This window comes from Sphaerodactylus townsendi, linkage group LG11 (assembly GCF_021028975.2).
Source record: "Sphaerodactylus townsendi isolate TG3544 linkage group LG11, MPM_Stown_v2.3, whole genome shotgun sequence".
NCBI lineage: Eukaryota > Metazoa > Chordata > Lepidosauria > Squamata > Sphaerodactylidae > Sphaerodactylus > Sphaerodactylus townsendi.
The window spans coordinates 60870193-60896351 of NC_059435.1; the positions used below are offsets into that span (position 1 = coordinate 60870193).

The 26159-nt window shown below is 42.5% G+C and overlaps 1 protein-coding gene across 1 annotated transcript in view; it reads right to left on the reverse strand.

Moving 5' to 3' along the window:
* Window positions 1-26159, reverse strand: part of NRP1 (neuropilin 1) — a 171481-nt gene that overhangs the window by 31364 nt on the left and 113958 nt on the right. The window contains 5 exon segments of the mRNA XM_048510770.1: window positions 867-971; window positions 2013-2157; window positions 14447-14778; window positions 18070-18214; window positions 20949-21104. Of these exon segments, the coding sequence (XP_048366727.1) occupies window positions 867-971; window positions 2013-2157; window positions 14447-14778; window positions 18070-18214; window positions 20949-21104 (883 nt within the window).

Here is a 26159-nt window from a genome sequence, read left to right on the forward strand (position 1 = left end):
CAGACCACATGTATGAAAATGGCCTGCTTGCTGATCCATCTCTGCACCCCCAGCACAGCTGGCTGGACATTATGGGAACAGGGAAGCTGGACTAGATGAACCACAGTTCTGAATTAATAGGGTAATTCTTATGTTCTTATCAACTGTGACCTAAACTTAAAACCCTCAACATTGAAAACATTTCATTACAGCTGCAAGCTTTAATCAGCAAATGAAAATTTCCAATGAAGATTTCAGTTGATTGACCAAATGAGTCCAGTTTTAATTAGTGGACAGGGAGAAACAACGCATACCTGAGGCTTTCTTAAACTATTTTGGTTCTGTCATATTACTGCACGCAGGAAGGAAGAAGAAAAGATTATAGATGAAATATGGGAATAATACTCATGTATAATTCAAGGTTGTTACAGGGTTTAAATTATAATGTGTGCATGTGAAAATGCAATATATTTTTAGTGATATTATTATTTTATTACTATTTTAATTATAGTAATAATATTTAATAGTGCTTATTATTTTACTAAAGAGATTTGGTTTATTACATTTATGTATAATCTTGCTTCCTTTAGAAGATATTGAGGCATGGATAATATGTCAGAATATTTCAATTAATTAGGGGGTAAAAGGGCAAATGAATGAGCCACTAAATTTTTTTTAACAGGGCTGAGTCCTATTTTTGCATTCATCGAAATGATAAGGAGGTTCCAACCATGGGGCTCCAACTACGTGGACCCATCAAAAGTTGCATGCATATATTGTAACTTGTTTGGATCACCACTGATGAAGGCAAGGCAAGGCAAGCATTGCAGCCAGGGGGTGATTTAAATGGAAATGGTGTGGCGATGGAATGAGCATGGCCTCTGCACCTGTCCACTGGAAGTCATCACCTGTTCCGCTGTGGCAATTTGCTTGGTCGTCATCACACTCATCCACAAGATTACTGTTAGGAGTGGTTGGGACTGCAGTAGGCACTGAAACAGAAAACCAAGAGAGGTTTAGCTAAAACACGTGATTTGCTAGCACTTTCCTCAGCAAAGGGGGACAAAGCCATTGGCTACATCACCGAAGCAAAACTTTTTCCTTTCGCATACTTTCCCTTTTAGGCATCATCTTCTCATTTCCTGCCCTTTGCCCTCCCATTAATAGGATGTTCGAAATGAAGAGCGGGGAATGAACAGGGGATTAAGTAATAGCTTCTCTCTCTATCCATTAATTTCTTTTCTTAGCATGAAAAAAAAAAGGACGTGTGGCATATTTCTTATTCCTGTCAAAAATGTGCCAAGGTTAAAAGGATCGCCTTGAAATCAGGTCTATGGAAAGAATACAATTTTAAGATCCGTATTTGGAAACATGGATTTCAACTTCAACAACGGGAGAGGAGATGAATTTCCTGCATTTGATTCAAATCCTGGTCTGGCGGCCAGTGAAACATGGCATGTCCTTTGGCCTTGCTTAACTTTAATCAGTATTGTATCCCCCTCAGGACTCTAGCCCCCAAATGGCAGCCATTATACCTAATTTCTTTCTTCGTTGTGCTCCACTGCAGCTGTCCTGGTGACAGTGCGAAAAATTCAAGATTTCTACAGTCTGTATCAGAAGATTCTACTGCTGCCCAGTAGAATAAAAGGGCCCTGATGTAGATAACAGTTTTGGGACATAGACTATACATGTAGTGCTCATCAAAAGGGAAGAAATTACCCCTTAATTAATCTAAGTTCCCAGTTTTCCTCTGGCCCAACATTGATCACACTGTAAACAAACCAAAAACTGTTTTGAATTAATATTCCCCTCCCTTTTCTAACCTCCAATTCTATTGATCTGCAGTTTTGAGGCAGGGATTTGATTTTCACCTCTAAAATTATGGCTACAGTGATAGAGTGCAATAATACAACATCAAAGGCTACTGGAGAATATAGAGACCAAACGTTTCTTACTCAACAGCAGCATAAGCAACCAGTGCACTTCTAGGAAAACAATTAATGCAACAGATTAATCTTAGGCTGTGCAATTACCTTCAATTTCACAGCCAAGCAGTTCCATTCTCAGCCCCAGTCCTCCATGGGTGGCCCTTTCAGGGTAGACACGAATGAACCTGGTGGTTGTGGGCTCAAAAACTCGAAGCTCGGGGGTGTCGTAGTTGGTGTTGCCTTCAAAAATCTGCAGGGGACACACACACACACACACACAGAGTTCTGCTTAATAATCAGAAGTTCACTTTCAGCCAGCTGAGATTTTTCACGTTGCTAGGGTTTGAGCCAAGTGACAGGTAACCCAAGTCCTTATCCCAGCCATTTTATCTAGTGGCTGAAAAGACAGTCTTAAATGAGAGGAGCAGATAGTTAAAAGTGTCTCTGAGAAGCTGCACATTTTATTTCCCACAAATCAATCCATCACAGGAGTCTTTTAATGAGACACACTTTAAATGAGGCTCCCATCTGCAATTTGCATGTGTGACTTGATGAGAGTAGGGAGATTTCGGTGCAGACTAGATTCTGCCACTGTCTCTGTGTTTATAGTAATAAAACTCTTCCAAACAGAAACTTTAACTCTGAGTTGTTCAATTTGCTCAGAATTTTATAAACCACAGTATCGTTTCAAGGGAGCAAATTAAACTTTAGAAGCAACAGCTGTAAAACAATTCCGTAGAACTATTTCTAAGAAAGGATTATTTTTATATGCCGCTAGGATTTGCTACTAGACATTTTTGAAGGGCAAATGGATAACCTGGCCAAGGATTTGCAGGGAGGTATAGTTCACTCTTGGGGTGGGTCTACAAAAGGATGACAGACAAGACAGACTACTCAGTGAAGTATCAGCAATTGTAAAATAGTTCAGGATAAAACATTACGGCAGGAGTAAAATTTATCTGGCTGTTTGAATGCTTGCAAGGGACACCAGCATTATAATCCTATTTTAAATATGAGTATGGGTTAAAGAGCACATAATGAGGGGGATTACCTTTTGAAATTTGAATTATTATCCCTGGAAATGTGGCTATTTGAAATTAATGTTCTAATGACTGTACATTTTTTTGTTACTATGGACAGTTACAGTATTAAAGCTGTATGTGTGGAAATAGGGTTCTGGGATCGGGGCAGCTGTTTATAGCCCAGTTGAGCCCAACTGGTTGGGGGGAGATTCCCGTTCCTGCCTCCAGAAAGGCAGGGAGATGCCCGTTCCTGCTCAGTAGAACCCCTGGCTGTTAATAGTTGTGCCACAAGCTCCCCCGGCAAGAAGCCAAAGATGTTGCCTCATGCCCTACTCCGTGGTGGCGAACCTTTGGCACTCCAGATATTATGGACTACAATTCCCATCAGCCAATTGGCCATGCTGGCAGGGGCTGATGGGAATTGTAGTCCATAACATCTGGAGTGCCAAAGGTTCGCCACCACTGTTAGACAGGTCCCAGGTAACCCTTTTTGATTGTGCTTTTCTGCTTTGTGATTTAAGAAAGGTTATTTTTGCCCCCTATGCCAACCATTTTGCATTTGTGTGCTTAATATATGCCTGCTTGCAGCTGATACAAGGAGAGGGAAAAGGAGAACCTTGACTGAATTACTAAGGAGGCAGAGAGAAATGTGGGGGGGGGGGGAAAGGCCTGACCAGATAAGAAAAAAAGCATCAACAAGGTATGTCTATCCAACTTGCTGATACCTCATCTACCTCAAAGGACCTCTGCTGGCCATCCATCACATTTAAAAGTGCTGCTGGCCAATGTATCACAGGTAGAAGAGGTCAGCTTGATGCGAGTCCAGTAGCACCTTAAAGAAAAGCAACATTTTGGGGGTACATGTTTTTGACAGTTAGTGAGATACTTCATGATATACAAGATTCTTGTATTTGACAAAGGGTGCTTTGACTCTCCAAAGCTTATACCCTAAAATCTTGTTGGTCTCCAAGGTGCTGCTGGACTCAAATTTAGCTCTTCTACTGCGAACAAAAAAGGCTGTTTTCTGAAACTATCTCCAAGGTAGGGAGGAAGAAGAGGAGATCTCTCCAACTGTCCTCCAGGTTTCCTGGTGCAGTCTTTGGGGTCTCTCTGTCAACCACTAGGTGGTCTGTCATCCACAGCCCCAGCTTTGAGTATATGTACCTGATGCAGGGAATGTGGGACAAGAATAAGAATTCTGTAGGTACATTGCCTAATCTGCTGCCCAATGGTCTCCCTACTTGAGCTGACAAATGCAAGCTCAGGCCCCTTCCGCACACGCAAAATAATGCATTTTCAAACCAATTTCACAACTGTTTGCAAGTGGGTTTTGCTATTCCTCACAGCTTCAAAGAGCACTGAAAGCAGTTTGAAAGTGCATTATTCTGCATGTGCGGAATGAGCCTCAGATTTTATTGTTGACACCCTTGAGCATTTGAGGTCTTTGTTGAGATGGCCCTGTTGGGAGCAGCAGAAGACTTCGTCTTGTCATCCCCCAAACAGCCATGAGGCTCTCCTAGACCAGTGGTGGCGAACCTTTGGCACTCCAGATGTTATGGACTACAATTCCCATCAGCCCCTCCCAGCATGGCCAATTGGCCATGCTGGTAGGGGCTGATGGGAATTGTAGTTCCTGAACATCTGGAGAGCCGCAGGTTCCCTACCCCTGTCCTAGACCATTCTGGCCTCCCTATATGCAGTGGAGCATTTGCTCAAGTCAGTTTTGTCTCCGTGGATTGCAAATGGAGGACTTTTCTGCTCTATCCTTGTTCTGGACTGATTATTACCTTGTAAGGTTTAAGACTTATAGTTCTACTTCGGTACTGCTTGTACAGTTTGGTTTATCTTGTGGGTGGGTGTATATTTATGATTTTATTCCTAATTTTGGTTTACATTTTGTTATTACACTGCCTGGACTGTGTTTATATAAAGGTAGACAAGAAATCAAGTAGATAAATAATACAAAAGGCATGTCTCGTTTTAACCCTGATAGTATTTCCCTAAATTCTATATCCTGGCCCAACAAAGACCATTCACACACTGGTCTATTGCACACACAAGTTTTAAAAAAACACACACACAAGGAAAGAGCCACATGTGCTTGAGTTTAACTTTAACAAGAGCTGGCTTGAGTACAGCCAAGATTCTTTTTGGAATCAAGATGAAAGGTAATGGTGGCATTTGAGGGAATTTCCACTCAGGAAGTTTGAATCTTCATCTTCCCTTCCTCCCCTCACCCTTCCTTGCTTTGATAAAAGTTGCAGCTGCCAGGTCCTAAGCGCTTTAAGATGAACACAGCACACACCAAAGAGCAATACATTCCTCCTAAATAATCCAGACTCTGACAAAGAAGAGGAGGCCTCACGAAAAGAGGAATGCAACCCACCCACCCCAGCCATGTTTTTTCCTTGTATGCACTATAATAGAAGGTTACGGAAAATGGCCAACAATTATTTCCTCAGTGTTAGTGTGTGTTATTCCTTGCTCCTTCAAAGTTTCGGAATAGGACCACCAGTGCTTTTCAGTTTTTGAAAAGGATAGAAACAGGCATAAGATATTCTACTAAGACCTTGGCTTGCTTAGAGTATGGCCCCACATACGGCTGTAATTCAGTGTGCCTGCTCTCACCCATTCATCACATTTAGGCCATCTGGAAACTCAATGGGCTGTTAGTGTGTGTAGAAATGATTCCTCTACACCTGATCACGACACGCTGCAGAATGTGGGAACTGAGTCCAAGGAACCACAAGCTAGTCAAGGAACACATACATTTCTGCCTTGTTCTCATGTACAGCCTCCATAAAGGCTGTGGAAAGGTCAGGGGTGGGGATGATAAGCACAGCCTTGCTTCCTTTGTGCAATCAGTGTACACATCTGTACAGAGTTACTATCTCATATCCTTGGCTCCCCATCTATTACACAGAAATATTTAACAATTGAATACAGCCAGCTATGAGTGGCACGAACAAGGGGTAAGAGGAAATTTCCATCACATCTGCTACTAGAAAATCCCTCTCAGGCCACTTCCATCAGCAGCCATTCAACCTGGCTGCATTAGAAGGAAGGGTCGGGCAGGGAGGCCCCCCTCCGTTGGCCTACCTGGAACCAGGTGCCTTTTGGCTCTGCTCCTCCAGGTTGGTCTCCTGGAGCAGCCACTCCACCTGGTGATTGTGGACCAATTATATGAATTATCCAAGCCAGAATTTACTTGTTTCCATCCCTCCATTCCTTCTGTGTGGTACATATCTTACTGTACATGTTAATTTGAACTGCGTTTAGCATATGGTGTGGACACCCACCACTTTGTGCTCTCCCTTCTGGAATGCATGGTCCTGTTAGCTGCTACCTAGTGGCCAAGTGGTAGATACTTTTGTCAAGCAGTCAGACAAGGCATGCTTCTATGGAAAGTGGGGTTTGGGTTTTCAGCTCTGGGTTGGGAAGTACCTGTTGGGGGTGGAACGTAAGGGCGGGGTTCAGGAGGGGAGGAACGCCATAGAGTCTGCCTTCCAAAGAGGCCACTTTCATCCAGGTGAACTGATCTCTATCACCTGGAGATCAGTCATAATCCTAACATATCTCCAGCCACACCTGGAGGTTGGCAACCCAAGGTTAGCTCAGGTCTGATTCTAAGGTGGCTCTCTGGCTGTGGCTTTGTATGTTGCAATTCAAAGAAAGCTGATTTATACCCTTGATCTACTGATGTGGACACAAACATTTACACCTCCTCCTTCCTTCACTGCCCTGACCTGGATGGCTCATGATAGCCGTTGTGAGATCTCAAAAGTTAAGCAGGGTTGGCTCTGTTAGTACTCGCATGGCAGACCAACAAGGAAGTCCAGGGTTATTACACAGGCACTGGCAAACCACCTATGAACCACTCTTGCCTTGAAAACTCTATGGGGTTGAAATAAGTCAGCTGTCACTTGACAACAATGACAACACCACTTCCTCTAGTCTCTTCAGCTGCAGTTCTTCCTCTCCCCTCCTTTCCCAACGTTAACCATAATTTTGCACTACACAAACCCTGGTTAAAGCAAAACCAGGATGCCTTGTAACCTTAGTTTGCAAAGATCTTTGAAAGTTAGCTTCAGTCTCTGTTTTGTATGGGGAAGTGCGAAACAATTACCGTATATACCGGCGTACAAGACGACTGGGGGTATAAGACGACCCCCCCCCACTTTTCCAGTTAAAATATAGATTTCGGCACATACTCGCCATATAAGACTACCCCGTGGCAGAGGCAGCGGCGACACCCTGTGTGGCCTCGGCCTCAGGAGAGGCAGGCCGATCGTCGCAGGGGCGGGACAGAGCCCCGGAGGCAGTGGCACCCCGGATGGCCTTCCTTGGCCTCGGCGGAGGCTGGCTGATTGTCCTGGGGGTGGGACAGAGCAGAAGCGGTGGCACCCCAGGCGGTCTTCCTTGGCCTCGGTGGAGGCCGGCCGATTGTTGCGGGGACGGGACACGGACGTTTCCACGGAGGCTGCCTGGCTGGCTGGGGAAGAGGGGAGATGTCCCCTCTTCCCCATCCAGCCAGGCAGCCTCCATGGAAACGAGGGGTGCCCCAGCCTGCAGTCCTCGTATGGAAGCTGCTAGCTGGAGCTCCTCTCTTGCACGGAGGCTGCCTGGCTGGCTGGGGAAGAGGGGAGATCTCCCGCCAGTCTCTTCCCGGCTCTGAATTTCTTAAAGGGGCAATTCCCCAAAGATTGCTTAAAGGGGAAAGTTTCCCCTTTAAGCAATCTTTGGAGAATTACTAAAAAAATCATAAACAGAGGCTCAGCCTGACTGCCTGAAGGGCAACCTGGAGCCAGCCTGAGCCGAGGGGGATGTGTGGGGTCGGTGGCGGCGGTGGCGGGCAGGCGGGCAAGAGCCACACAGCAAGCAGGAAAGAGCCTTGGGCAGGCGGTGGCAAGTCCGAGCAGGGGGTGGGGGGTGCCCGGCCTATAAGACACCCCCCAGCTTTTGTTAAGATTTTCCTGTGTTAAAAAGTCGTCTTGTACGCCGGTATATACGGTAAATTGCAGTTGAGGGGGGGGGGCAACAGAAGCAGATTAAGAGGGCAAAACAGAAACAAAATCTTGCCACAAAGCACAGAATCAGGAATATAAATATTTTCTAGAAAACACTGAGAAAATAGTATAATTTGGAAGACAGGAAGCGTTTTGCAAACTTTCGTAAATTTTCTCATTAAGGAGGATTGAGAAAGCATGGCTATTTGAATCCAATTAATTTGTAGTTACTGGGATGTATTTAATATTTTTCTGTTTGAAAGCTTATAAAAGCCTCCTCTGGCATAACAGAGACTATGGCCTTTTCCGTATGCACAACTTATCACAGATTTTCCAAGGGGTCAAACCTTGTGTCTTGGAAATGTTCTCTGTGAAATCATTTTGCACGCCTCCATTCCCCTCCCTCATTGTTTTCTTTTCAGTTTCATTTGTTGCACAAGCTACTGTTGAACACTTGTTGTTCATGATGGTGGGATGTCATCTGTGATGCAGAGGAACAACCGTCCTCCTTTTTTCTTTTGTGCAGGTGCTGCAGTGTTACTGCGCAGTTACGCTGAAGCAGCAATTCAAAAAATGTCTCCGCCTCCATTTCTGTCATCAACAACTAGCAAATAAAATGGAAGCAAAAAAAAGAAGAAGCTAATGGAGCAGGCACTATTACCTGAAGGAACAGAAACAAGGAGCCCCCCAACCCCCTCCCCACTTTTTTCGCCCAATTAGAGCTGCAATAATGCACAATTGTTGCTGTAGCAGTCACTTGTCAATTTCCTCCTGCAAAGCCACCTTCCCTGGTCAATTTCACTAGCGCCTAGCTGCACACACAATGTAACTTCGCCTTAACATTGCATGTCTAATTTGAAATGAAATTGACACAGTTGCTGCAATTGACCTGGCTTTGTCTGTGCCCTAACGTTACATCCAGAGGTGGGATCCAGCAGGTTCTCACCAGTTCCCGAGAGTGGGTTACTAATTATTTGTGTGTCCTGAGAGCGGGTTACTAATTGGGTCCGCTTTTCCACCTCCACGCCCTCGCCTCCCCGAGAGGCATACCGCCTTTGAACGTGAAGGTTCCATATAGCAATTGCGACTAATAATGTAACTCCCTGAACTGGGTTAATCCCTTTCAGGTACTGCAATTCATTGATTCTCAGCCTTTTGTACCTTTTATCTCACGAGTCTCTGTGTGTTTCACTATTGCTGTGTTCAGATTTGTGAGTTGGGGCATTTTCTATAATGTGATGATGATTTAGAAATGACCTGGTGCAAAAAAATTTGGGGGGGGGGTTGTGGTGGGGTGGCTGCCCATGGGGGGAGGGGGATCCAACTCAGGTTTTGCCCAGGGCTCAGGTTTGCCTAGGTACGCCTCTGCCCACTTTGCTGAGGGGGGCTGGCGAGTGAACCTGTTACTAAAATTTTTGGATCCCACCACTGGTTACATCCCTAATGTGATATGACAAAAGAAAAAAAAATCAAATTCCTTTTTAAAACAAAGGAGGAGAAAATGGCTGAAAGGGAGGTTGGGCAGCTACAAGGGGGTGTGGATAAGGGCCAAAAGGTGGTGGGGCAAAGACCATTGTAGCATAATCGAATGCTCTGTCCAAAAAGAATGCAGGAAAAAAATGAAAAGAAAATGTTTTTGGAACCAAATGGAGGGGGAAATGTGTGGAATTAAAAGAAGAAAAGTAGAATTTGACAGAAAGATATGTTGTAAATGACTCGCACAGAAAAGGCCCATGAAATGAAATTTATAATGTAGGCATAGGCACAAGTTACCATGGAATCTAGGCTTTCCCATAATTATCATTTAAATAGCAATATATAATAATGGAAACTTTTCTGTAAAAGGTTTCGATACAATGTAGTGATGTGCCGGCATAGAATTCAATAGACGTTTAATGGCCTCTTGAATTCTAATTATACTGAATCATTGTCTTGTGTCATCTGTACAGTCTAGACCTATCTGTGGTTTAATTATGACTGTTCATTCACACACCCCAATGATTCAAGAAGAGGCTGAGTGGAAGAAAGATAGCATTATTTTCTTGTACTATTGGGTTTACTTGGTTGTCTATAGAAAGAGAAACTGAAAGTACTTGAAATGGAAAATAGAATGTGAGTTCTTGCAAGACTCCAAAAGGATTAATGAGATTTCAGAGAGTAGTTCAGGAAAGTTAGAACTAAGCTAGAGGAGACGTTTCTTCCAAGAGTGGCAAAGTATTGGAAGAAGAAAGAGGAAAGTAATGACAGATTAGTGGAGAGGTCAGGAAAGGGCACAGCCAGAGAAATAAAGTTCATGAGGTAGACAGGTCCATGGAGGGGAGTTAGTGCAAAACCAGCTATACATAAATGAATTCCTACTATGATTAGGGAGTAGGTTTGTTGTTTTAGACCCAAAGGTCATTAGAATGGTCCAATCCAAAGCTGACTGAAGACCAAATGGCTTGTATCAGCTGATTTTTGGGTCAGGACCTCTGCTTTTGAGAGACAGGGAAATGGGATACAATGGTACAAATAGGAAGGATTGAAAACGGAGGGGAACCATACGGGAAGAAAACCAAGCTAATTCGTTTGACAACTGGAGCCACAAGGGACAGCAGTTTAAACTATCTAAAACTGATGACTAGAATGTCAGGCCACCGGTTTTTTCCTTTTTCTTTTTTGCTTACTTCAGTGGGATTACCTTTGACAGAAATACGTTTTGGGTCAAATCCAATATGTTCAAATGTTAAGGAGTCCTAGGGGAACTTCCATTTACATTTAAGGTGGAGGCCTTGAAGTGTCATATCAGTATTTCTGATCCCACAGTCAAGATAACTGGACTGATAAGAACCCCTTGGTCAAAATACCAGAGTGTGTGGGATATAAACTTTTAAATACATAAGCTGGCTTTCTTGTTCACAGAGTGGGTGAAGTCCCAGTGGGGGAAAATATCAATATCAATTTAGGCTCAAGCGATAGCACTGTGCAAATGGCCAGGGCTTCCAGGTTTTCTGTGAAGCAGCATTCCCTCTTGAAGAGCCAAGGTGCTTTTGAAAGTGACAGCATGTTGCCAATTGAGGGGTGGGGAAGGCTGCAGAGATCTCACCCTGACATGGCTGGCCCAAGCTAGCCCAATTTTGTCAGATCTTGGAAGCTAGGCAGGGTCAGCCCTGGTTAGTATTTGGCCCCTTCTGCACACACAAAATAATGCATTTTCAAACCACTTTAACAACTGTTTGCAAGTGGATTTTGCTATTCCGCACAGCTTCAAAGAGCACTGAAAGCAGTTTGAAAGTGCATTATAATGCAGGTGCGGAATGAGCCCATGGATCATCAAGGATTATCAAGGTTGCTAAGCAGGAAAGGCAATGGTAAACCACCTCTCCTGGTATCTTGCCTTGAAAATCCCATAGGGGGTTATCGTAAATTGGCTGCAACTTGATGACCCTTTATATGTAAACATAGAGATCTCATGTGGTTACAGGGTTAGAACAGTCCTGGAGATAACCATGTCTCCACCCATTGGTCATGAAGTTCCCTGGGTGACTTTGAGGCCATCACTATTTCTAAATTCTATCTCACTCAAAGGGTTGTTTAAGGATAAAATGTGGGAAGGGGAAACTATTTTTAAGTTCCTTGGAAAAAGGGAAGAATAAAAATATAACAGTTGGAAAGGCAGCTGGTGACAGGGTGTCCTTATAGATCCGTGGTGGCGAACCTTTGGCACTCCAGATGTTATGGACTACAATTCCCATCAGCCCCTGCCAGAATGACCAATTGGCCATGCTGGCAGGGGCTGATGGGAATTGTAGTCCATAACATCTGGAGTGCCAAAGGTTCGCCACCACTGTTATAGATGCAGAAAGCTTTTCTGCAGATCTTGGCTTTGATTGTATGATATGGTGCATGATTGGAATCTTGGACTACAAATTCTTATTATCATCGTGCGCTTTATTATGAATGAATATATGGACTTTTGCATGTGTGCTACTTTGAGGAGAGCAATTGGACTTATATAAGCAAGATTTTGTATTGAAACTAACATTCTGAATATATGCATTTGAGTTCTGATTGAAACAAAAAGTAATGAAAGTTTTTGTTATGTATAATATGACAAAGAGAATATTTGACTAAATAGTCAAAGTAGTTTATTGATACAGATTTATGAACGTGGCATATCTTTTGTTTATTTATTGGAATCTTGGGAAGCCGCAGCTTGCTGTTCATCCATTATGGTACCAAGGCTGACCTGAAAGCCAAGAATCAAGTCAAGCGACTGATTGGAATAGTGGCATTTATTATGATGGCTGCAGCACATTGGAAGAGTTTGGCCCTAGAATGATCTTTGAGATTGGTCAACTTGGGCCATCAAACTGCTTGGGGCAGCAAAAGGCCGTAAGTTGTTACCATAAAATTTAGTGCTTCCCTTCTGACAAAGGAGGGATTAAACTGTGTTTAATTTCAAGAATGCAGAATGGCTTTTAATTTAGGCTTTCCATCAATGGAGTTACTATTGCGTACAGCCCAGCTTGATTAACATTATTAAAATACCAAAGTCCTGTTTTAAAATCCGCCAGACTTCTAAATCCTAGGAACTTTATTCCCTTATAATACATTTCTCCCCCCTGTACAAGAAATGTTATTAAAAGTGTTGAATATTTAAGTAGGATTATGCATGTTATACAACATCCATTTTTTCATTTTTTTAAAAAAAGTGCTAACCTCTGAAGCTTAACTTTGTTAGCAATAAAAATTCTGAGTGGACTTAATATATTTGCCAGCATCCATTTTTGTCAAACCTGCCAGTTTTAACAGTCATGACAACTACCTTGAATCAATACCATAAGGCGGTCAGTAGCATAAGGTAAAGCACATCAAAAGCATATGGTGCTCTGTTTCCCCCCATCTCCCTGGTAAGAATTAATATGTGAAAACTTTATGTATCTATGTTTAAGAACCAAGCAGTTAGATCTCATTGTTAATACATACATTCTTCACACTTTATGGCAAGTCCTTTGGTGGGTACATCAAGATGGTTATAAAAACAGATGCACTATTGCATGAATTCTCATGATTAATAATGAAGAAACAGTTGTTTTAGAAGAACAGCAGTGCTTTGAAGATTTGGCCGGATGTTTAACATGAGTTTTTCCAAGAAAGGTGTTATAATCTTGGGCAATTTAAAAACAAGCACCATTCATTAAAAAAAATCCTTGGACAGATTTATGGAGGAGAAGTTGATCTATAGCTACCAATCTTGATCCACCTTGATCTGAGATTGCAAATGCCTTAGCAGACCAGGTGCTTGGGAGCAGCAGCAACAGCAGGCCATTGCTTTCACATCCTGCATGTGAGCTCCCAAAGGCACCTGGTGGGCCACTGCGAGTAGCAGAGTGCTGGACTAGATGGACTCTGGTCTGATCCAGCAGGTTTGTTCTTATGTTCTTAACCAGAAGAGATTTTCAGAGCTGAAGGATCCCGGGCCTTTTAAAGACCAGTTGTCAAAATGTGATGGTGTCAGAATAGCTTTGGGTAAAAGAAAGGGTGCTATCTAGGGTTGCCAGGTCCTGCTGACCACTGGTGGGGGACTGGGGGATATGGTTGCCAGATACAGGTTGGGGGTGAAGTCCAGGGAAGATAGGGACCTCAGTGGGATACAGTGTCATAAAGTCGTGGCAGGACCAGGAACAGCACTAGCTGTTCTCAGCAGGCTCATCACCTTGTTGTAGACTGATAAACACCAGCTGGAAAAGTCTCAGTCAAGTCCTTCAGAGAACAGAAGGGAAGGATAGGACTGTTTGAAAGAAATCTGCTAGGAGCGATTCAGAAAGGGGGAAGATCTAATTTGGGGGCTTCTTTCAGAGCACCTCTAGTCTGGGGCTTCAGGTCTGCTGTGCTATTATTGTCTAGAGAGGGTTATCAGTAAAGAACAGTAGGGTAACTCCTGTACTGCCAACTCAAGAACAAACTGGCTATTGGGAGGAGTGGGATATGAATGAAGACAAACTCTCTCACCAGAAAGATTGGCCTGTTTCCTTCTACTAGGGTTGCCAGGTCTCCCTTGGGCTGTGGTAGAGAATGGGAGGGTAGGGTTGGCAGATCTGGGTTAGGAAACTCCTGAAGATTTGGGAATGGAGGACAGGGACCTCAGTGGAGAACAGTGTCACAGTGGCATGTCACAGTGAGATGTGTCTCTCTTCATGGTGTGCCTCATCTTCCCTGTGAGGTAGACATAACCTATACCACACCACACAATCACTCTACATTGTGCCATGGAGAGAAACACATGAGGGTGAAACGTAAGGAGCAAAAACTAGCAGGCCATGGCCACACAGCCTGGAAAACCCATAACAGCCAGTTGATTGTGGCCGTGAAAGCCTTCGACAATACACGACAAAGCCTTTCTTATAAAATGCATATTTATCTGTTGGCAAGTACATCTCTCTAGATAGCACATAACACAATAAGACGCCTTCTATTCAGCTTCTGCTCAAGGCAATAACATCATCGCCCTTTGAGATTACAGTCTCACCTTGACCTTCTTTTTGCTTGCATCCATAATAAATTTCCAGTCTGATCCATTGTAGCTGTATCCAATTTTGAATTTTCTCATGAAGACCTTATTTTCTCTGTGCTTGCCTCCTTGAACGATGATGCCTCGCACTATCTTCTCCTCGCCAAGGTCTATTTGGAGCCATTCCTTTGTGTATGAGTGAGTGGTTGGAGGTAACGCCCAGCCTAGACGACTTGTGATAAGGCGAGCATTTTCTGGGATCCAATTTCGATCAACCTCACTTGATGCGGTAATCTGAGAGTCTGTGATGAGACCAGATACCATACCCAGCATGCCAAAGCAAGGATAATCTAAATTATAATGACAACAATAACAACTGTTTGTTCTGGACTATTTTTAGGTAGTCAAAGCATGTGTATTAATTCGTAATCTTTAAAATAACGTTGTAAAACAGGGCAGTAATGATCAGTTGGATCAAAGCCTAAACTATTTCTGCCCTCTCTGAACAGAATGAAAGGAGAAGAGGCCTTCCGTAGGAGAAGAATGCTTTCCACAAATGGAAAAGTACCTGTTGGCTCAATAGCATGGTTTGGATCAACACATTCCCTTACGTTACAAATGGAGGCTAAGGAAAAGATGTAAAGGACATGAAGTCACCATTCATTTTTATTGCAGCTTGCTGTGTTAAATTATCTACCCATTTAGCCCCCCAGTCTTTACCCAAACACAGCTTTATTATATTTGAAGGCTGTATCTATTGCATAGGATGTTCTGCCTGGGTCAAGTGGACCGGTCACCCTATTTCACTCTAGAGGTTATGCTGGATGGTCCTTAGAATGTTGCAAGCTCTCATAAATCAAATACAACTTCATTCTTAATCTGATGTTCTAATTGATCATCCTTTTGCTTTCTTAAAAAAAAATACGAATTAGAGAATTGATGGAAGGTAGTCCTTTCCCAAATGGAAATCTCCTTTCAATTACTGAGAAGGTCTTTTGGGAAAACCTGGAAAACCCATGCAAGCCATTAATTTCCAGAGATAAGGTTCTGAATGCATGGATCTAGATAGATAAAGACATATAGTTTCAGATAGATTCTATTGCTTTGAGAATCGTAGAAATAAGGACAGGAATGTGTGTTCACTGCCATTTTCAGATGTGGATTCATCAGTCTTCTTAATTAAGCAGAGGTTGTTTAGATGACATTTGATTTTAGCTAAGACACAATTAGCTTCTGAACGCATCCTCTGCTAATTATTCGCTGTGCCTGAAAAAGCTATATAATACCTTCCCCTGCTTCTAAAATGCCTTCTTTGTGTGATGGTGGGAGGGGACTCGTTAATAGTTCATTATCCTCCTGTTGAGTGCCACGTGTGGCACATACAACAAAGAGATTGTGCTAACAGGCTGTCAGATTCAGTAAGCTAGAAAATGAAAAGGGGTCTGTGTTCAGATTTTCACTGCCACTATGGGAAAGTTCTTAGAGGTAAGGGAAAACTGTAATGAATTGCCAGCCAAAAGCCTCTAGTAAGTGTTAAAGGTCTTCTCTGTACATTGTTAAAGGTCTTCTCTGTACATTGTATGTTATCTGTGTGGTCCTTACGTGAAACTCAGTACTTCATATAAATACAGACATAATTCCTCTCCAGGAGTGACCAAGCAAGGTAGAAGCAACAGCCTTGATTTTTTTTCATCTGCCATCCATTGCCGTTTCTCCGTGTGCTGATGGCGAGATACCCAGATGTCTGGGTGGAGTTAAGATCATTCTCTGACCAATTTACTTTGCATATAAAGTAGACTAGATTTGATTAACACTTCAGGTTGGACTAGATAGATACACTTGCCATTAATGGTCTAGTATTTGCGTTTGCAGAAATTGGCATGTGTCTTCACTGTACACATCGGCTGCATTCGGATGTCATATCTACTGACTGTTTATAAACACACGGTCTGAATCAACTCCTGAGCCTGTGTGTGCTCTTTGCCAGTGGTTTGTTGTTGGGCACTGGCTGACATTCTGCATGGTTTACAGCCAGCTGGCTAGCTGGCTTGTCCCAGCTGTGGTTTGTTGTGACATCTGGGTGAGGCTATCCTCATTTTTTAAAAAACTGTGCCATCTCTCACAACCTCCTGATGAGAATGCAAAGCAACAAAAAAGCTTGGTGTACCAGCTGTATTTAACTGCTGGTGCTTTCTCTGGGCGCTCCTTTCTTTTGCTGTCTCTCCTGACACCTCATCAAACAAGAAGTTAGCTGCCATCTGGGGAGAGCCTTGAATGTTTTAGAACGTAACGAGATGAGTTGTTTCAAATACTAAATGTTAGTATTTTTAAACCCCATGAATTGAGCTGAGTGCAATTTTAAATGATGTGAGCTGCCTTGAATCCACAAGGGAAAGGGCAGCTAATGAATAATTACGATAATAATAAGAATGTTCTCCAGAGATTTGAGGCTCTGTCAAGGGGTTAAGAGCAGGTGTAGTGGTTAAGCAGGTGAATTCTAATCTGAAGAACCTGGTCTGATTCCCCACTCCTCCTCAGAGGCTTATCTGGTGAACCAGATGTGTTTCCGCACTCCTACATTCCCACTGGGTGATCTTGAGCTAGTCACAGTTCTTCAGAACTCTTTCAGCCCCACCTACCTCACAAGGTCTGTTGTGGGGAGAGGAAGGGAAAGGAGCTTGTAAGCCACCTTGAGTCTCTTTACAGAAGAGAAAAATGGGATATAGATCCAAATTCTTCTTCTTCTAAAAGGCAGGGAATTTGCAAGGAGGGGGGAAGGGGGATGTAAAATATCTATTTTGTTTGATAGTTTAAGCTTAAAGAATGTAGTAAAAATGGGGGAGGGCAAGCAATTCTCAGCCAAAAACGAGGAGGCTCAGCTTTCTCTTTTTGTACTGCCAAACCATTTCCCTTTCATTTATTGTAACTGATTAATAGCAAACGGACTGAGTACACAATGAGGCTCTTCCAGCAGTGTGGCAATGCAAGGGAGTTTGGGACGGCATCTGGAGACTCTCCCTAAAAGCGGGAAAGGAGACAAGTAACCGAGTAGCTAGGATTTATGAAGAAGCTGTAATCTGTTGTGTACATCTGGTAGGCTAATCAGGATTTGTGCAACCAACTGTGGCTTTAACAAACCACAGTTCATTGCAAAGTTTGAATCCATCCATTCTGTACGCCTCATATCCTGTGCGACTTTTATGTACACAGAGTGTATTAATCTGGGGACAGTGATATGATAAAAGAGTGCCACAAACAGCAGAACGACAGGAGCTCATTTATCCCCAGCAGGTCAATAATATGTGTCATACTCCTGGGGAATAATAATTGTTCAACACACTTCCAGGAAAGGCATATAGGTTGAATGGTATATTTTGTTATCAGCCATGTTTTAAACGCTTTCTGTAGTCCTATGGATAGCTAGAAAGGTAAAATGACTCAATTTCATGGTGTTTATTATGGATTATAATGATTGTGGATTATAATGTCAATGTGACTTCATGTAAGTGTCTGTGTTTTCTAAACTGTGCAGAATATGGACCGATGAATGATCGTTCTCCTATTCTCTGACAGTTATTTGCAAATGTTTGTAACATACAGTAGGAATTTAGAACAACAACAACGGTGCATACTGTCCATACCTGTAATTTTACAGCCGTAGACTTCAAATCTTAGCGATATCCCAGTTTCCCAGGTTACAGGTTTGACTCTAACAAAGCGTGTCAGAACTGGCTTGGGAAAAGTTCCATAAGCAACGTCGGTGGGGTTAATGTTCCCTGTAAACACCTACAGAAGGAGAGGAAACAATAATGTTTATTTTAAATGCAGTTTAACTTCTGTTTTATTTATAAAAAAGTAATTACTAATAATAAATTAACCCAGACTCTAGGGAGCCTGGAGGGGAAATGAATAAAGAAAGCTTATAATCTGCCCTTGAGTTCCTGTGACGATTAGCTGTCGACTACCCAGAGTAAAAGCATAACTAAAGGGATTCTGGAGATCTGTGACCAGAACTGGAGAAATCTTAATTTTATTTAATAGTAACTGTGAAGAGGGGCGATTGGATTGTTGCCGTGTTGCTATGTTGGTGGTGGGGTTTACCGGTGTGGTGTAGCCGTTAGGAGCAGCAAACCCTAATCAGGACAACCAGGATTGATTCTCCACTTGTGCACAGGAACAGTGGATTCTAATCTGAAGAACCAGGTTCAATTTCCCACTCTTCTGGCCATACCACGAGTTCAATTCCAACAGAAGTCAGTTTCAGGTAGCTGGCTCAAAGTTCATTCAGCCTTCCATCCTTCCGGGGTCAATAAACATAGTACCGAGCTTGCTGGAGGTAAAGTGTTGACGACTGGGGGAGGCAATGGCCAATCACCCCATAAACATAATCTGCCTAGGCCAGTGATGGCGAACCTTTGGCACTCCAGATGTTATGGACTACAATTCCCATCAGCCCCTATAGCATGGCAATTTAGCCATGCTGAAAGAACTGATGAATCCATATGTTATCCTGGAGTCTCATTTTCAAACATTGCCAGATGAATGTTTATTCTTAGCACATTTTATTGAACAATTAAATTGTCGTTGATTAAGAACAAGACTTTAATGGAACATTTTCAGTTACTGAAGATGCCTGCCCAATTTATTTCAAATATTTTGCAGTTTTTAAATAGGAAAGGGTTGACATTTTTATATCTGGTGTGAATTCGGTTGTATGTTTTCATTTCATTATCACCCATCCAATCCTTCAAGGAGGTCTGCAGCACAGAGAGGTGAGATGCGGTACTGCAATCAAAGCTCTGCTTACAATCTGAGTTTGATCCCAACGGAAGTGGGTTACAGGTAGTTGGCTCAAGGCTGACTCAACTCGGCCTTCCATCCTTCTGAAGTTGGAAAAATGAGTTTGCTAGGGGTGGAGTGTCAGTGACTAGCCAAGGCAATGACACAGCACCCAGTAAACATAATCTGCCTAGTAAATGTTGTGATGTGACATCATCGAATGGGTCAGTAATGAACCCATGCTTGCCCATGGGATTATATTTTTTTTTGCTTTTTACTGTACGTGCCATGTAAATTCTAATTTCCTTTTATAATATATTTTTTTAAAAAAACCCTCTATTTTAAAACTTCTTGATTACAATGTTGTGCTTTTGGGAGAGTTCACAGTCACTTACCCATGTCACACTCTGTCCATTCTCAGGATAATAGAGGGGTTCTTTCGCTCTTTTACAAGAGAATTAAACAGGTGTTTAGGGGGCTGTCTCTCTTTCCTTATCAGCCGCCTCTTAATTTGCCAAAGTGGAAACACATAGAAAAGAGCCCAACTGACAATCTTAGTACATAGACAGCTTTGTTTGAGAGGTGGTCCTTCAGACATTACCAATAATATTATCTTATGGATAACCTCTCTTTGCAGCATTGTTCAAATAACATGAAAGCTTTTTTACTGACTTACATGAAATACTCTAGATGCATCTGACACCATTAAGTATTCACTGTTCTCCTTTGCTTGTTGCTCGAAGCTGTCGTCAAGCCAGACAAACAAAGCCAAGCAAAGATATGATGCATCTGTCTTGGCCATCTGAGAAACTTCTACCATAAGAGAGTTAAATTCTTCAGTGTCTGAATTCAAGGAAGGTGACTAATTTCCTACTTCTTCATTGAACAATGCAAAGCTCCAATTTCCTGTTCTTGGGCAATTTTTCTTTCTACAGGCTCTGGTTTCTTACACCTTTCCTCCATCTTTCCTGTTAGCTTTTTACTCAGCTATGAAAATGAGAAAAGCTCAGCTATCTAACTTTTGGCCCTGTGCCCTCGTCTTCTGTGTGCAATTGAAACCCCTTTCTCTTCAGGAGATAAGAAATGTAGCGCACCAAATATTCTCCATTTTGCATGTTACGTGTCTGAACTATTTTTGGCATCACGGTACTGCTGAGCGTAGAGCTTCCTTTTTTTCACAGGAAGGAAGTGGCCATGGAAAAGCAGCAAAAATGATTGGGAAACAGGGGCGACATTTACAACATTTGTTTAACTTATTAATATTAATTACATCGGACAGCTAGACCAAGGCCAGTAATAAAGTATGGCTTTCTTTCAAGAAGAGAAGATAAACAGGATGAAAGAGGATGTTATCTGCAGGCATGATAAGGAGGCTGCAGCAGAAGCACAATTGCTCATTTGCTTTAAGACCTTTAGAGCTAATCTAAGTACAAAAGGCAATTGATATTTTTGGCTTTTCCTAGTTACTGTTTCTGATTCTCATGGTACCTTAGGTCCATAAGATTCAGTGGTAAAATTCAAGCTTTCTTTTTCCAGTGTTTTAACTTTATTAAATGTGGGGTGTGTGTGTGTGTGTGTGTGTGTGTGTGTGTGTGTGTGTGTATTACAACTTCAAGAAAAAACACTGAACTCAATTATAGCTCTAAGGTCTCAACGGCTCGGATCTAGTATATCTGGCTGCTTCTTGAGCAATTCATGAAAAAGTTCCTCATATAAGTATTCTGAAGATGAAGAGCCTTACCAAAGGTTTATTTCCTTCTTTAAGTGAAATCCAGTCTTCTCCATTGGAGCTGATATCTACACGGTATGATTTCACATAGTACTTTTTCTTAGTTTCTTTCGAGATGGCTCCCTGGGTTCCGATGGCAGAAACAAAGCGGAGAAGGCCCAAGTCCACCTGTAAGAAGAGAGGGACATGGAGAGGATGCATACATTTAGTACTGTTTCCAATATTACAACTCTATGCACTGTGGAGCTGTTCAAACAAGGAGAACAGCTGCTATATGCACGCAAAGCCCCACAGGAACCATTTGGACGTGAGAAAAATGGGCAAAGCCATTCATCTACTTTGTGTGTGTAAACTGTCAAGAGGTTCTGCTGCATGTGAAAAAATCACAACATGACACCATTTCGCTTCCAGATCAGCTAAGCAGGTGCATGCAGACTACTCAGGTGGCCTACACCTTTAATTTGCTGGTGTACAGATATCAGCTTCCATGCCCAGATGCAAGTAATTATCCATCCGAGGTCTTTGGGCCTCATATCTCCACATCAGTCTGGATCCAAAAGTCTACATCGAGTATTCTTTTTTAAAATAGAAAATATTGATTAAGTAATATTTTCAGTTGGTACTTTGAATAAAAACCCAACCAAAGAATCCACTGCAACCACTAACGCCAATATTCCTGTTCATACAGACATTGTATCGTGAACGTAAAAGAATAAACGACAAAATATTTTTCTGGCTTTACCTTCAATAAAATTGATACAGGAGGGTACTAAGCAAGCACTCATAAAATTCTTTAGAGACCTGTATAGTTTATCAATTGAGCTGAAATCTTCTGCACTCTGTTCTAACTGACTAAGGCAGGTATACAACTTCTTCTACAAGATTATGCTTGACCGTGTATTAATTAAATTCAGGTGATGTCTACAGGGGCATTATGGCCACTCTGATTTTCAGTTTCATAAATAATGGGGTGGGTGGGGGATAGAACCAATCTCATAACAGAGAGTTTCCAACCTTACAGCAGTTCATAACAGAACAGCTAAAAAACAACGAAGTGTTGAGAGGTGTCTAAAAGAGAAAGGAACATACATTTTGTGTCAGAGGCGTAGCAAGGGGGGAAAGCGCCCAGTGCACTTTTAAAAATGCTGAGGATTATACTAGGGTAACTACTTGGGGCCAAAGTGTAATTGACTATGTTATTATCTCCCCACTCTTACTGAATTCCATTCAATCATTTTTTGTAGGTGACTTCCTATTAAGTGATCATCTCCCACTATGCTTCTCTCTGAATACTAACCTTAAAAAACCTATACAGGTTAATACAACAACCCTCTCAATTACCAATTTATTTTCCACGGACAGTCTGGTCCACACATGCCAAGGCCAAAACAATGGCTTGGTTTAACTCCCCTTTGACCACTACTCTCAAAAATTCCATAACTAACACTGAGCTACTTACTTTCAGCATTTCTAGTTATGAACAATTAATTAAAACTTTTATAAATGCCTCCATTTACCAACATTCTGCCATTCCTAATCAAGATATGAGTAATCTGCGGGGGAAAAGGGATTGGTTTGACAGAGACTGTATTACTTACACTGGTGCGTCCTTCACCCCTGCCCTGGAATGCCCCTACATGTACCCTGGGGAACCTTACCATAGCCCCACCACTTCCAGAATGCTCCTCACCCACAACCCCACAGGGGTGTGCCCTGTAACGTGATCGCCCCCGCCCCCTTGGATCTATGCCTCTGTTTTGTGTTCTTCATACACACAGGAGCTTAAAATCTCCCCCCTGAAAAGTTGTATGTCTCATAGGAAAGGGATACTCAATTACAGAATCCCATGAGATATGTAATGCTGCTCCTGGATAGAAAAAAATGGAAAATTATGTTCCCTGTATGAGCACACAAGAGCACTTTGCACACCTGGCCTCTTCGAACCCTAATTCTTCACTGGAAGTATTTTCTGGTGAATAAGCCTTTCTAGACTGGTGTATGTATATGTGAAAAAGCATATTCTTTTGATCATTATTGCAAAATCAGTCACACGTCTTCATTTTATGTCTGATATGAAAGTATCTGAAAACATAAACTGGACCAGTCAAGAGGAAGGTACACCAAAGTTGCTGAATTTCTAAAAATATCTGCAATGAAAAACAAAATGTTTTCTTTCCTCTTAAAATGGCGATTAAAAAAAAAAACCCATGCAGATTTCTGATGACATTTTCAATGTCACGGTTTCTCTCCAAGCATTTTAAAAAAATATTTATTAAAATATAAACATGTAACTGATAAACAGAATTCTAAAACAGAAACTGCAGAATTATTATGAAACATCAAAAAATGCTTAAAAGGTTTATCTCCAAGTAGTGCCCAGACCTTGGTAGGATGTGCTACCTCTGCATGTGTTGAATCTCTCCCGCACGGACCCATCTTTTAAATTGTTTTGAAACTTGCAGGAAGCAGATTGCATGTCTTTACTGTCCCACAAGCATCCTTTTTCCTGGAAGTATGTCATACACCCGAAAGCAAGACTGGGGTGGAGTGGGTGGGCGGATGGGTTAAATCAACATACTCTGCATTCTCTTAGGAAAAATGCGGAGGAAGCCCCATTGAAGACAGAGAGACTGCGATTTAGATTTGCCTGACAAATACACAAGTCGCTTGTAAACTGGAAGACTTGAGACGCAACAATAGCTCCTCTGTGTAAGAAAGGGAAGGGGGAAACAGTGCTAACTTTTTATTCCTCTTTGTTCAGCTTCTTAACACGGCAATCCAGATTGGGGGACCAGGAATGGTGCTGCAAAGATGGTGCTGCACCTCTTCCACTGGGGCTCCCCACCCAGCCATCTTCCTTGTCGAACCAGCACTGGGAGCTATCAGTGCTTGGGGAAGTTATGTCCCCATTTTTACTGCTTTACCTAGAACAGTAGAACAGTAGAAATGCAGAAATGCAGAAACAGTAGAAATGCAGACTCCTGTCAGGGAGAACTGGGGCAGAATTACTTGCCCCCAGTGGTAAAAGTAATCGGAAAGAGGAGGATCAAAGTAATGCATCCTGCACAGATGCAACGGGCAGCCTCTTCTCTTAATGAGAACAGTAGAACAGTAGAAACAGTAGAACAGCACCATGAGTGCTGTTTCCATGGGGGGGGGGGAAATAGCTTAGGGGAGGAAGGTACAAGTTCCCCCCGCCCCCTCTGGTGATGGTGTGCTAAGCCTTGCTCCTTTTTTCTCCTATTTTTTCCATCTGTATTTTCTCCTGAGGTTTCCTTTATTTTTTCAAGCCATTTGTCACTGTGGGGAATCTGGGTTAAAAGCCCAAATGCGTAGTCTGGCCTTGTATTGGAACAAGGCCTTGTATTGGAACAAGACAAGGTTCAGGAGGTCCTGGTCACCCGCGGGATGCAGGCTATGGGGAAAGTGTCACTGTTGAGCAGCTTTGAATTAGTTGCCTTGTATGGGCTGGGGGAAGGGAGAAAATGTATGGTGCACACAGGTATAATCAATTGCTAGCTTGCTGTGTTAAATCATGTGATTTTTTTAAAAATGCAATGTTTGGATTGGCTCTGGGTGGTGTGAGGAGTCTCAGAGTGAGTCTAGGGCCATGGTAGCGAACCTTTGGCACTCCAGATGTTATGGACTACAATTCCCATCAGCCCCTGCCAGCATGGCCAATTGGCAGGGGCTGATGGGAATTGTAGTCCATAACATCTGGAGATATAAGAGTGCTCCACTGATCTAGGAGTTTCCCTGGTATGAAATTAAAGTCTTCAATGTGGCCAATTGACAAGCAGTGCTAGAGATGCTTGCCAAAGTGGGGGGTGCTATCATAAATATTAAATAATCAAAGACATTCAAAGTTCTCATTAAGAGAAGAGGCTGCCTGTTGCATCTGTGCAGGATGCATTACTTTGATCCTCCTCTTTCCGATTACTTTTACCACTGGGGGCAAGTAATTCTGCCCCAGTTCTCCCTGACAGGAGTTTTTGATCACATCCATTACAACAGTTTCAGCACACCTTTCCACTATCCAATTTGCATTTAGAAACAACCAGTTAGTGAGCCTCGGGTGACAAACATTTCAAAAAGCCCATATGCTGATGGAATGTTGTGAAATACAAATAAAGAAAAAAAAAAAAAGTTCTTGCAAGTGCTTTGAAGTTCTGGCTAATGACAAACTTTTTTTTGCAGTCAAGTCATAGCTCACTGATGGCGACCCTCCCCCACCCCTTTTAGGGCTTTCAAGGCAAGAAGCTTTCAGAGGTGGTTCACCATTGCTTGCCTCTGTGTCGTGACCTTGGTATTCCTTAGAGGTCTCCCATGCCAAGGTCAACCCTGTTTAGCTTCTGAGACCTATCAAACTAGCCTGGGCTGATCAGGACAAATGATAGGCTGCATGATCATTTTCTCTGATTGACTTCTTTCCTAACAAAAAGTGACCCTGGAGGCTATGGGCAGAAGAACAGCAGGGGTGGGCCTCCATAATCCTTGCCCTCACAGCCATTCGTCTCTCATAAATTGCCTTCTCAGCTGATTTCCCACCATTCAGGAACAAGATCCCACCCACATCCTTTTTCTTGGAAGTAAGTTCTACATCCAAAAGCAAGGGTGGGCTCAGTTGGGGAGGAGAAGAGAAAGGCTTAAGCAGCCCCTCTGACTGCCCATCCTCTGGGGCTGCTTTTCATTTTTTTTATGAAACCCAAAGGGTTAAAGGAATCGTGCAGCTGAGCCTCATGTGTCATCCGGCCCTATCCACCATCTGAGGACTAATGTAGATTGAGCTGAAAGGCTCTCCAAATTGCACAATGCTGATTGTAAAGTGTGCTGCTCTCTGAGGCACGTCCACGGACTACATTCAGTTCCAGGATGAAGGACTCTCCAAAATCTAGAAGGCTGGGGGAATCTGATGCCGAGCCCCTTTAATGAAACGCTTAGCTCAGAAAATTCAAACAGCTCTTCAGTTTTGAAATGATTAAGGTCCCAAGCTCATACTGTTTAAAGTGATTTGAAATGCCTCTAAATGGGATTTTTTTGTGCAGGAGTCGTCCCCCCCCCCCTTACTTATCTTTTATTCCTCTCCTTTAAAAAACAAGTAGTAAGTGCTTCATTTTGAATGAAGTCAAGAAATGGTCCATTATGAAGGTACTACAAATTAGACATTATACTAAAGCTTAATATTCGTTTTTTTTGGGGGGGGGGGCAAGATTGGAATCAAGT